The following is a 12,456-nucleotide window of genomic DNA, read 5'->3' as shown; positions in this document are numbered from 1 at the left end:
CCAAAAAATTAGGCAATACCTATTCAAAATTCAGTGTACTGATTTTGGTGATATGTGTCTTTTGTCATATCAATAAAATATTTGCATGTGACCACTTTTGAGGGAAAACTATACCTAGTTTATTTATAGCTTTTTCCTTAAGCTGGGAATAAAGTGAAAATCTTCATAGAGTGTATCTCTTGTGATTGTGATTATAGCCATTTTAAATGTGTATCATTTAGTGTAAAAAAATTAATGGGGAAATTGGTGATTTCCAAATACTCATTGCATGCTTACATGCTGAGCACTATGCTAATGTTTTCAAAGAATGTTACAGGAATGTGACAAGTCAGGTTCTGCTGTCAAGTAGCAGGTTATATGTAAGATTCATTTCTACAGAGTAAAGCCCTAATTGTATGTTACTGAGCATAAGTGGGGAGATTATTATAGACTGTGGTAATTGAAAGGAGAGCTCATGGAATTGCTGGGGACTTAACTAGATAAGGAAGATTGGCAAAAGGAAATAGGGTACCAGAAGACAATCCAAATAAGAATAAATCACTTTTAAAAAATTGCATTTCAAATCTATTTTAATTTATAGCTGGTAGAAAATAAGGTATAACAGATTTGGTCTTAAAGACAATTCAGTTCCTGCTGAATTTTCTTATTTTAGGAATGTTTCTAAAAACTTAATTTGGATTTATTCACATGCATGAAAGTATCTAGGCTGAACCTTTATAAACTTTGGAATATTATTAGGATTCAGTTTCTAAAAATAATCTATTTAAAACATGTTTTTCAGCCGCCTGTCTTGGTTAGATGGTTCTGGATTAGGATTCTCACTGGAATACCCCACCGTTAGTTTACATGCGGTGTCCAGGGACCTAAATGCTTATCCTCGAGAGCATTTGTATGTTATGGTGAATGCCAAATTTGGAGGTATGTATGGTGTAATTTAATCTAGTGCTTCCTTTGGTGGTAAAGTGTATTTCAAAAGCAGTCTTTATTGATTGAGATGGAATCTCATTATGTTGCCTAGATTTGTCCCTAACTCTTAGGCTCTGGGCTCAAGCCATCCTTCTTGCCTCAGGCTCTCAAGTAGCTGGGACTGTAGGCACAGGCTACCATGCCCATCTTGAAAGCAACCTTTTTTTTTTTTTTTTTTTTGGTGCTAGGGAGTGAATCCAGGGCCTTGTGCATGTGAAGCAAGCACTCTACCAACTGAGCTATATCCCCAGCCTGAAAGCAGTGTTTGATAAAAATGTAATTTAGACATGAATTTCTGATAATAATGGACATTTATTTTGTGTATCTGCCTTTTATTTTTTATTTTACTTATTATTTATTTGCACTTAGAAGTTTTTGTTATTTTGGATATATAGTTCTACTTTTTTCTCTTGAGTTTAATTCTTTATTATCTTTGTCTTTGTAAAGGCACCCTTTAAAGACTTGTATTATATATTTTGTGTTTCTAAGAATTTAGAATAAAAGTGTTTTTGATTTGTTACAATAGTTCTCAGCAGGTGGATAGGGAGGATTTTCATGCCTCTCACCTCAGCCCTCCATTTCGCCACATTTGGAAATGACATTTTTGATTATCAAGGGGCGGGAATCCTTAGATGCCAAGGATCCTGCTAAATATCCTACAGTGCACAAGGCAGCCCCTCACAACAGGAATTATCCAGTCCAAATGTCAGTAGTGCCAAGGTTGAGAAGTCTGGTTTACAAAATTTCCAAGATTGGATGATAGACATAATTAAAAAGATTGAAAGTATAGTGAAATAAGGCATGGTAGAATGTAATCCCATCGACTCTGGGGGCTGAGGTGGGAGGACTGCAAGCTGGAAGTCAGCCTCAGCAACTTAGCAAGGACTTAAGCAACTTCTGAGACTTTGTCTCAAAATAAAAAATAAAAAGGGCTGCAGGTGTAGCTCAGCTGTAAAGAGCCTCTTGGGCTAAATCTCCAGTATCAAAAACAAAAATGTATAGTGAAGTGGTTTTCTTCTAAGATAACAGGTTATTTTTCTTTAATAGAATATATAACAGAAAATCCCAAAGAGTTTGCCTCCTTAAGTATTGCTCCTTTAGGGTTTTCATATGCTTCCAGATATAATATGACCATTTATATTCAGTTGTGACACTCATTATTAATTTTTAGGGCTTTGGCAACCCCTGTCTCATTAAGTGCTAAAGACTAATTCAATGCTCTGAAAATATATTTGTTATAAGATTTTAAATTCTTGCCATTAGGAAAGCTTCAAAGAGAGATTTAAAAAACTCTAGTGAAGTTTAAAAAAGAGGATAAGGAAAAGTGAAAGGCTGTTGAACTTGAGGTGTAGGATAATTTCTTAGTGAGATGTTAGGCTCGGAAGTTCACTCACTAGGTAAATGCAACTTTTAGCTTTTTGTTACTGTAACAAGATACCTGAGGTAACCAACTTAATAAGGGAAAGGTTTGTTTTGGTTCACTTGGCCCTATTGCTTTGGGCCTGTAGTGGCACAATACATCATGGTAGGAGTACATGGTAGAATAGGCCTATTCACCTCATGGCAGCCAAAAAGCAAAAAAAGAATGTGGGGACTGGGGTCCCAGTATCTCCACTGAGGGCATAACCTAATTTCTTTCTACCAGTCCCCTTATCCTAAAGGTTCCACCAACTTCTAATAGCTTCATAGGCTGGTAACCAAACCTTTACCGTGTGGGCCTTTTAATGACATTCAAGATTCAAACTGTAGTGTTAAGAGAATCATGTGTTGTGTTTAGTCACACATAGAAATGCAAAGGCTTAGAGATATTCTTGTCAGTCAATTCCAGATGCTGATGTGTTAGTGCCGAGTGTAACTTAGTGACATAAATGTGTGCTTAGCATACATGAGACCCTAGGTTCAATCTCCAGCACCAAAAACAAAACAAATACCACTGTAAAATATCCCTAAATAGTGTTAGGCATTGGCATTGGGTACTTGTCAGTAAAAAGGCTAGAGAGTTAAGGTTCAGGCAAATACTGGCTAAACAGATAAAGAATACTAAATAAGGAAATTCTGGGTGGTTAACTTGCTAGGCAAGTCGTTTTCTCTGAGCATCTGTTTCATCCAAAAAATTAAGAGGATTTTACTAGTCTTCAATTCTGAAACCTGGCTACATATTAGATATATCTGGGATCTTATTAAAAATGCAAATGCTTAGCTGGTTGTGGTGGAACATCCCAGCTACTCAGGAGGCTGAGGCAGGAGAATCTCAAGTTCCAGGCCAGCCTGAGCAACTTAGTGAGACCCTGCCTCAAAATACAAAGATAAAATGTGCTGCAATGTGGCTCAATGGTAGAGAGCTTGCCTAGCATGCACAGGGCCTTGAGTTTGATCCCTAATACCCACCTTTGCTCACACAAAGCAAATCTTTGAAGTTCTGAACTTCAAGAAATGGGACAATTCAGTAGGTTTTAGGTAGATATTTTAAACTCTGCTCTTTGGGAACCTGAGGCAGGAGGATCGTGAGTTCAAAGCCAGCCTCAGCAACTTTTCAAGGCCCTAAGCAACTCTGTGAGGCCCTGCCTCTAAAAAAATTTTTAAAAGGGGCTGGAGATGTGGCTGTGTGGTTATATTGCCCTGGGTTCAATCCCTGGTACCAAAAAAAAAAAACCAAAAACTTGTGTTCTATGTGATTATTTGCTTGAAATTGATGAGATTATGATTGATCCTTTCTTAGAAAAATATGTGAAGACTTTTCCAGCTTTCTAGAAAGTAGTTTCTCCTTCGACACAAAATCTCCTTTAAAATGACTATCAGCTCATTGTTAAGATTAGAGTATCTTTAAATAATCTATTTTTAAAATTCATTCCCATTGTTGAAAATTTATAAAGGTTTAGAGAGACATAGTTTGGATGCTACTGCAGTGACCTAGCATGAGATGGTAAGTGTTGGTGATGGATGTAATCTTTTGGGATTGTAAAAATGCTATACATTTTTATTTTTTGCCTTAAGGTAGATTCAAACTATAGTGTTAAAAAAATCATGAGGATATAATAGAATTAATATATCTGGGGAGATGAACTATAGGGGTAGGAACTTTTTCTTTTAATACATTTAGACTCTTCCATTTATTTTTATACAAGCATTTATTACTTTTATTATTTTTAAAAGCAATATTCAATTATAGAATAGTAATTACAGTGTGACACAATTTTATTTTTTAAAGTGTATTGAAAAAGTTTGGTAGTACTAAGTAACTTATTCTACTATTTAGAATTATTTAGAGTTCTCCAGTATTTTTATATTGTTCTACTTGTTTACAGAAGGTAGGGGTGTGGGTGGGTGTCTGTCCCCTCCCAATAGTGGGAATTGAACCAAGGGGTGCCCTACCATGGAGTTACACCCCCATCCACTTTTATTTTTTATTTCAAGAGTCTTTCTTAGTTGTGTGGGGCTGGCATGGAACTCAGAATCCTACTGCCTCAGAACCCCACAATGGCTAGGATTATAGGCATGTGCCATTGCCCAGCTAGGAGACATGTATATTATATTTAACAATATAATAACATTAGAAACAGAAACAGAAAATCTGTCACTTCAAACTACTAATACTGGCCATTTGGGTTTTTTTTCCTTATTGCTTATTTGTATGTTTTTCACTAATCTATAATAAACTTACATGACATAAAGGGTTTAGTGGATAGTGCCCCTATAATTGACCTTTGCAAATAGAATTGCTATATTAAGATTATACTTTGGGGGCTGGGGATATGGTTCGGTGTTAAGAGTGCTTGCCTGGCATGCATGAGGCCATAGGTTTGATGCCCAGCTCTACAAAAAAAAAAAAAAAAGGAGGGGAGGAGGAGTACCTTTCTACCTCATCTTCATCCACATGGAAAATTAACATTTTCTTAAAATGGTAACTTTGTTATAGCAAAACTTATATTTTTAAGAGTACTAATTTGGAATGTGTTTTAATGTTTTGGGGGCCTACTTAAATATTTTGGTGACCTATATTTTTTTATTATGAAAAAATTCAAACATTGAGAAGTACAGAGAATAATAAACATTTTTCTGTTATTCAATATCCAGCATAAATTTTAACGTTTTCATAATTACTAGACTTTTAAAAATTATTTTGTCAGTACTTTCAAACCCTTTTTGTCTGACTTCCCATTTGATCCCCTACTCTCTAAATTGAGAGTCAAACAGTATCATGAGGTTTATGTGTTCTTCCTATCTATGCTTTTAACTTTTACTGAAATGTATATGCCCATAAGCAATATAAGGGTTTTGTGTGGTGTTTTAACATTTTAATGTAATTGATGTTATACATTCTGCAGCTAGCTTTTTCATTCAGTTTTATTTTTTAACAGTTGTCTATAAAATATGATTAGGTTACAATGCATCCGTTTCCCTTTCTTGAATATTCAGTTTATTTTTTATATTTTCATTAGTACATGCTTAAATGTGTAACGTGGTTGTAGCAATTTCCACTTGCACCAGCACTTACTCCTTTCTCTCAACATTTGTCTCTATACCCCCACCCCCCACCCCATGAAACTCAGGGCCTCCCAAATGCTGAACAAGTGCTCTGTGACTAAGCTAAGTCAGTTCTCTTTGAACAGTTTTGGGGAGGTTTTTTGTTGTTGTCTTCAGACTGTTTAATTTATCTGTTGGGTCAGTTAACTTCCATGGGCTTTAGTTTTCTCATCTGTGAATTATTAGTTGTCAATCACATCAGTGGATACACACTGCTTCTGAACCCTTTGCTTTAACTTGAAAAGTAATAAAACAAATGATAGTGGAATCACTGTGGCTCTGTGGGAACCCTGAAATCCTTAGGAATCAGTGAAGCACAATGTGACTAACCAGAGACTATCCAGAGTCTCACCACCACCAGTGCTAGGGATTTGTCACAGGGCCTTGAACATGATAAGCAAGTGCTGTAGCACTGAGCTACACCCCTAGAACTTTTTTTAGCTCTAAAATAACTGTAAGAAAAAGTTAAATTGTAGTTTTTCAGATGTATCAAAAAGTATCTCTTAGGAAATTCTTCTAGCTTTTTTTTTTTCAAAAAGTCAAATGAGTAATATCATTAAAAAGTTATTTTTATTATCTTTCTAGAAGAATCAAAAGAATCTCTTGCTGATGAAGAGGAGGAAGACAGTGATGATGATGTTGAACCTATTACTGAATTTAGATTTGTGCCTAGTGATAAATCAGCATGTGAGTGTTCTATAGCATTTATCTTTTCTCTTTATGTACCAAGCATTCCCCCATTGATGCACCATTACCTCCATTCTGTTTTTTCTTTATTTTAGCATCTATAATATCATTGAAGATGACGTACTATTAATATCAGGGTTGTGAGTGTGGTATACACTATGTTACCTGGTGTATTTTGTGAGTGGAGGACTCTGTTTAGTTTTACTGATTTATGCTACTGTGAATCTCATCTGTTGGGTAGTAGAGTAGTCACAGCATTTCCAGAGTGAGAGATCATTGGAAAGTGCCCCATCAACTGGGAGGATTTATCCTGATCAATCTGACCAAGGACTCCGATCACTTTTTGCAGAAAATCCAACCACCCATTAAGAGATCTCAGTAATATCTTGAAATGAATTCTTAGTTTGTGATTTGTCTGCAACCTCAGGCACTTTTTGAAGGATCAGCCCTACTTGGAATTTCAAAATTGTAAATACTGTTATCCTAGTAAATCTCATCTACCTGTTAAATTTATTTGCACTGATGGTTATTTTATTATAAAATATTATTTTATTCCAAAAATATGAATTATAAATTAATGTCTTTGTTTAGTGGAAGTGATGTTCACTGCAATGTGTGAATGCCAGGCTTTGCATCCAGATCCTGAGGATGAAGACTCAGATGATTATGATGGAGAAGAATATGATGTGGAAGCACATGGTTAGTGAAATGTATTTTCAGGATTTGTTTTACTGTTTCATTTTGAGCACTTATTTGTATTCAGGGTAGGGGATTATAGTCCTTTATGTATCCAAGAAGCAGCCAGTAAAACAGTTATAAATAAAACTAACCCATACAGTGGCACACTTAATGCCTAAGCCCTTTCAACAATTGAACTGGGAGAATATGGGAGCTTTCCAAGTTGGAGGGTAAAATGTTATTGGTGGGAGAACATGAATAAATAGAGATAAATAGAAGGAAAGAAAAGTGATGGATAGTCAGAAAAGGGTCTTAAACTGAAGTAGCTGCCCCAAGAGAACAGACCTGTCTCCATTCTTTGAGAAGCTGAGTCATCTCTGTCTTATTTAATGTATTTCTTCTAACAGCTTACTGTCAAGGTCAGTTTTTCCTTCCCAGACTATTCTTCATTTATCTAAAAATATTTTCCATTGCATTCCCAGACTAGAATTATATTCACTAACCTAGTAGAGTCTCATAGTTTGAGGCATGTGAATTCTCTTTGGTTTTTTTTGTTTTGTTTTGTTTTTCCCCCACTAATCTTCCAAACACTAATCTGGGTGTCCACAGCACTTTTCCTTCATACATCCTAGATTCTTGGCCTTACACTCATTTCTGAAATTTTCCTTCACATTATCTAAATATGTCTCATCCTTCTGAGATTTTTGAGTGGTTTTTATTTTTTGTCCTTTTGGTATTTTCCAAAATTTCTGAAAAGCATGTATTTTAATCATAATAAAACCTTTAGTACAAATTAATATCAAACTGATTTACTCTCACCTGTAAAATTCCACCTGCGATAATATAGGACTCCTTGACCCTCTTTTTTCCTTGTATTCTCCGAACATGTCTTTCTCTGGGAATTGCTATTTACTGGTTTATTACCTCTAGGAATCCTTTCTCATGTTGGAGGGTAGGGACATTCTCTTTATATTTGTCTTCAACAGTGTCCACATTAGTGAATGTTGGAGGTGTTTCTCCGGAAATGTTTTTTTACTCTACCTCATCTTTAGCAAATGTATTAATTATTCATCTTGTTTTTTCTAATTGTTGTATAATGGCTTAAAAGTTTTCTGTTTGTTTAGAACAAGGGCAGGGGGATATTCCTACATTTTATACCTATGAAGAAGGATTATCCCATTTAACAGCAGAAGGGCAAGCTACACTGGAGAGATTAGAAGGAATGCTTTCTCAGTCTGTGAGCAGCCAGTATAACATGGCTGGGGTCCGGACGGAAGATTCAGTAAGAGATTATGAAGGTGAGTGTCCTTTCTCTTCAGTGTGAACAGATGGCTACCTGAGCAGTAAGGGAAGTTATGGAGAAACAGGTTATTTTGGAAACTAAGACAAATCTCAAAATTAACTACAGTAGGAAACAAATGTACAATTACCTAGAATGGGAATTCTTACAGGGTTTGTTTGCTTTTTTAGTGATTTCATACCCCTCAATTACAAAAATAGAAATTCTGTTTGTTTCTCCCCCCCACCCCCACCCCCAGTGCTGGGAATTAAACCTGGGGCCTTAATGCTAATGAAGCACTGTACCACTGAGACACATCCCCAGCCCCAAATATTTAAAAAATGCTCACAAACAATGAATAAATGGAAAAAGAAAGAAAAGAAAAATAAGTATATTCTGACTGATATATTTACTATTTTTTGTTGCAAATCTGTATTAGTTTGATTGAACTATCATAGTAAAGTACCATAGACTGAGTGGTATTAAAAATAAAAATGTATTGTCTCATAATTCTGGAGGCTAGAAGCCCAGGGTTGGTTGTCTGAGGACTGAGAGAAGGATCTATTCCAGTCCCTTTTCTTGGCCTATACATGGCTCTGTTTTCCCTATGGCTTCACATCCTCTGTCCATGTCTGTATCTAGGTTTTCCCCTTTTTCCACTAACTAATGTGTATGTATCACACACACATACCAGGGAAACATCCCTACATTTTACATCAAGCTGCTATGATATCTGCTGTGTTACCGAATAACATTACTATTTGATAGGGTAATCCTTCTTCACAGGCATAAAGTGAAGGGATGTCCTCCTGTATGTGTGTATGCATACACACTCTTATTTTTACACACACACACAAATATAGATAGATAGATGTGTAAACAGTGAAAGCTGGCATGTCCAAAATCAGCAAGGTAGGCTGGCAGACTGAACACCCAGGGAAGAATTGATTGATGTTGCATTTTGAGTCCAAAGGTGATCTGCTGACAGAATTTCTTCTGCTTAGGGTAAGAGCAGTCAGTTTTCTATTTGGCCTTCAATGGGCTGAATGAAGCCTACCATATTATGGAGGGAAATTGGTTCACTCAAAGTTCACTGATTTCAATGTAAATCTCATCTAAAAAGTACCTCCACACCAAAGACAGGAATGGGATCATCTTATGACCCAGTTATACTTCTCCTTGGTATTTATCCAGAAGAACTGAAGTCAGCATTACCTTAGTGATACATGCATATCTGCATTTATAGCAGTTCAATTCACAGTAGCCAAGTTAGGGACTTAGCCTACATGTCTGTCAACAGATGAATGGATAAAGAAAATTGGTACATATACTCCATAAAGTTTTAGCCATAAAGAACTCTGTTATGTTGTTTACAGGAAAATTGATACAACTGGAGAACATAATGCTAAGTGAAACAAGCCAGACTGAGAAAAGCAAGAGTTATATGTTTTCTTTCCCATGTGAAAACTAAGGAAAAAGGAGTCCTCATGAAAATAGAAGAGACACCAGTAAAATAATGGAAGGAGATTGGGAGTGGGAGGAAAGGAGGAAAAAGGGAGCTATGGGGAATGAAACAGGCTAAATTGTGCTGTGTGTGTATATGAAAATATCCAATGAATCCCACCGTTATATGTAATTATAATGTACCTATTAAAATTTAATTTTAAAAGGTCTAATAAAGCTAGGCGCGGTGTTACACGCCTGCAATCCCAGTGGCTCTGGAGGCTGAGGCAGGAAGATTGTGTGTTCAAAGCCAGCCTCATCAAGAGGGAGGCGCTAAGCAATTCAGTGAGACCCTGTCTCTAAATAAAATATAAAATAGGGCTGGAGATATGGCTCAGTGGTTGAGTGCCTCTGAGTTCAATTCCCAGTACCAAAAAATAAATAAATACAATTTTAAAATTCATTAATAATAAGTTCATAAAAAAATTTAAAAGGAGGGCTGGGTTTGTGGCTTAGTGTGTAAGGCACTGGGTTTGATTCTCAGCACCACATATAAATAAATAAAGGTCCATCAACAACTAAAATATTTTTAAAGAAATTAAAAATACCTCCACAGTAATATGTAGAATAATATTTGACAAACTCTGGGCAAAACAGCCTGACCAAAATGACACATAAAATTAACCATCACACAGAAATAATACACTGGTTTATAAACACTTCTTGCATCTTTCTTGTATTTAGTAATGACTACAGAATATTTCTAAAGAGGCTTACCTTAGTTTTTCACTTATTCGTATGCTTAAGTTTCTCTCATAATGCATTAATCAGTACCTTTATCTCCATGCACATAGCATTTTGACCTGGGGTTCTTGAAGTTCTGGAATTTTTAAAAATTTATTTTTGAGACAGGGTCCCTCTGTCACCCAATCTCAATTTCATGGGCTCAAGTGATCCTCTCACCTCAGCCTCCCAGTTACCTGAGACTGTAAGAATAATTAGGATTGCATGTGTGTACCATCATGCCTGACTTATGGGATAGTTTAGTTTGGAAAAGTTTGGGGTTTGGGTTTCACTATTATTCCTTTTGTCCCCTGCTTTTTAAATTTTTGGTTTTTGTTTGAGATGGTGGTCTTACTATGTTTTCCAGGCTGATCTCATCTCCGGGCTCAAGTGATCCTCCCAAGTCATCCTACAAGTGTGTCACATTCCACCTGGTTCACCATATTAAGCCCCAGCTGGTGAACCTTTAATGTAGACTTTAAAAGGGTGAAATGACTTAGATGGTGTAGACATTGAAAAAAGACTTTTATTAATGAAGTTTTTTTTTTTAAAGAGAGAGTGAGAGACAGAGAGAGAGATAGTGAGAGAGAATTTTTTTTTTTTAATATCTATTTTTTAGTTTTCGGCGGGCACAACATCTTTGTTTGTATGTGGTGCTGAGGATCGAATCCAGGCCGCACGTATGCCAGGCGAGCGCGCTACCACTTGAGCCACATCCCCAGCCCCAGTTTTTGTTTTTTTAATTATAAAATTCCTTGATTAATATTTTATGTAGCAAATTATTTTAAGATCACAAAAAAACTGGATTAAAGTAAAATTTGAGGACTTTAATCCATATGCTTTATTAAATAAAACACACTGGAATTGCCTATCTGTAAAACTTCTTAATTTTACACCATTGCCCATCTTCTAAAGTTCTGAGTACTCACATCATTCTTGTTGTCACTTAAACATTTGTAGTCTGCTAATGGTATTTCAGTGTTTTAGGTACTCAGTTTTGTAAAAGGCATTTATTCACTGAACCTGGTACGGTGAATACAATAGTGCTTGAGAAAGATGAGGTTATATCTTCATGTCATTGACTTTTTAGTGAACAGAAGAGTAAGTTAACAATATGTAGAGATACAGCCATGAGATACAGGAGATGCTCGGGAAGCTGTGAGTTCGTACGGGGTAGGCCCCTCACCAACTGGTATAGTTAAGTGATATCTAAGCTGTGATCTAAAAATGAAGAGAAGTGACCTAGGTGAAGGGAGATTGCACACAGGTTGAAGGAAGAGGCAGGTCAAGGGCTTTGTTGAATGGAAAGGTTCAAGAGGTCATTCATGCCAGTGTGGTGCAGACCTGTAATCCTAGCTGCTCGGGAGGCTGAGGCAGGAGAATTGTAAGCTCAAGGACAACCTGGGCAACGTAGTAAGATCCTGCCTCAATTTTTTCTTTTTAATATTTATTGTTTAGTTAGTTGGACACAATACATTTATTTATTTATTTTTATGTGGTGCTAGGGCCTCACATGTGCTAGGCAAGCGGCACACAACCCCAGCCCCTGCCTCAAATTTTAAAGGAAAGCAGTGAGTGATACAACTCAGTGGTAAAGCTTAACTAGTGTGGTTGAGGCTCTGGGTTCAATTCCCCAGGTATGATTGATTGATATTTGTTTTTGTTTTGGTACTGGGGATTGAACCCTGGTGGGAGGCTGTACCACTGAGCTACATTACATCCCCAACCCTTTTTACTTTGAAATAGGATCTGGCTAAATTGCTGAGGCTGATCTCAAACTTGTGATGTCAGCCTCCTGAGTCACTGAGATTATAAGCATGTGCCACCAAACCTGGCAAAAAGGTTTTTTTTGAACATTACCTTTAGGTCAGTGAGAAGCCATTGAACAATTTGATTATAGTGTTTCAGATGGTGACTGTAACGCAATATGGAAAATTGGAGGGAGAGGAAATATACTTGAGGAAAGACAAGAAGCCTTTTTATTAAATTATATATTAAATTAGAGATGGTGGCCTAAATTAAGTGGAGGTAGTGAATATCAAGAGACTTGACATTTAAGAGATTTAGGAGGTAGAAACAATACAAATTAGAGAAAT

General features: G+C 36.4%; 1 protein-coding gene across 5 annotated transcripts in view; it reads left to right on the top strand.

Annotated features, from left to right (window-relative positions):
• The window catches only part of Clns1a (chloride nucleotide-sensitive channel 1A), a 37,636-nt gene that overhangs the window by 9,298 nt on the left and 15,882 nt on the right, over positions 1-12,456 (top strand). For 3 of the 5 annotated variants that reach the window (XM_046442054.2, XM_046442052.2, XM_058578565.1), the window contains exons 2-5: positions 782-918; positions 6,076-6,177; positions 6,769-6,876; positions 7,980-8,153. In XM_046442054.2, the coding sequence (XP_046298010.1) occupies positions 782-918; positions 6,076-6,177; positions 6,769-6,876; positions 7,980-8,153 (521 nt within the window). The remainder of the gene's footprint in view (positions 1-781; positions 919-6,075; positions 6,178-6,768; positions 6,877-7,979; positions 8,154-12,456) is intronic. The other 2 variants (XM_046442056.2, XM_046442055.2) reach the window with 1 other exon arrangement.

Source organism: Marmota monax, unplaced genomic scaffold, assembly GCF_021218885.2.
Source record: "Marmota monax isolate L192 unplaced genomic scaffold, Marmota_monax_Labrador192_F-V1.1 WCK01_AAM20220418_F8-fsc00068, whole genome shotgun sequence".
Lineage (NCBI taxonomy): Eukaryota > Metazoa > Chordata > Mammalia > Rodentia > Sciuridae > Marmota > Marmota monax.
The sequence above is the reverse complement of the archived record's forward strand: the minus strand, read 5'-3'. Positions and strand labels throughout refer to the sequence as shown.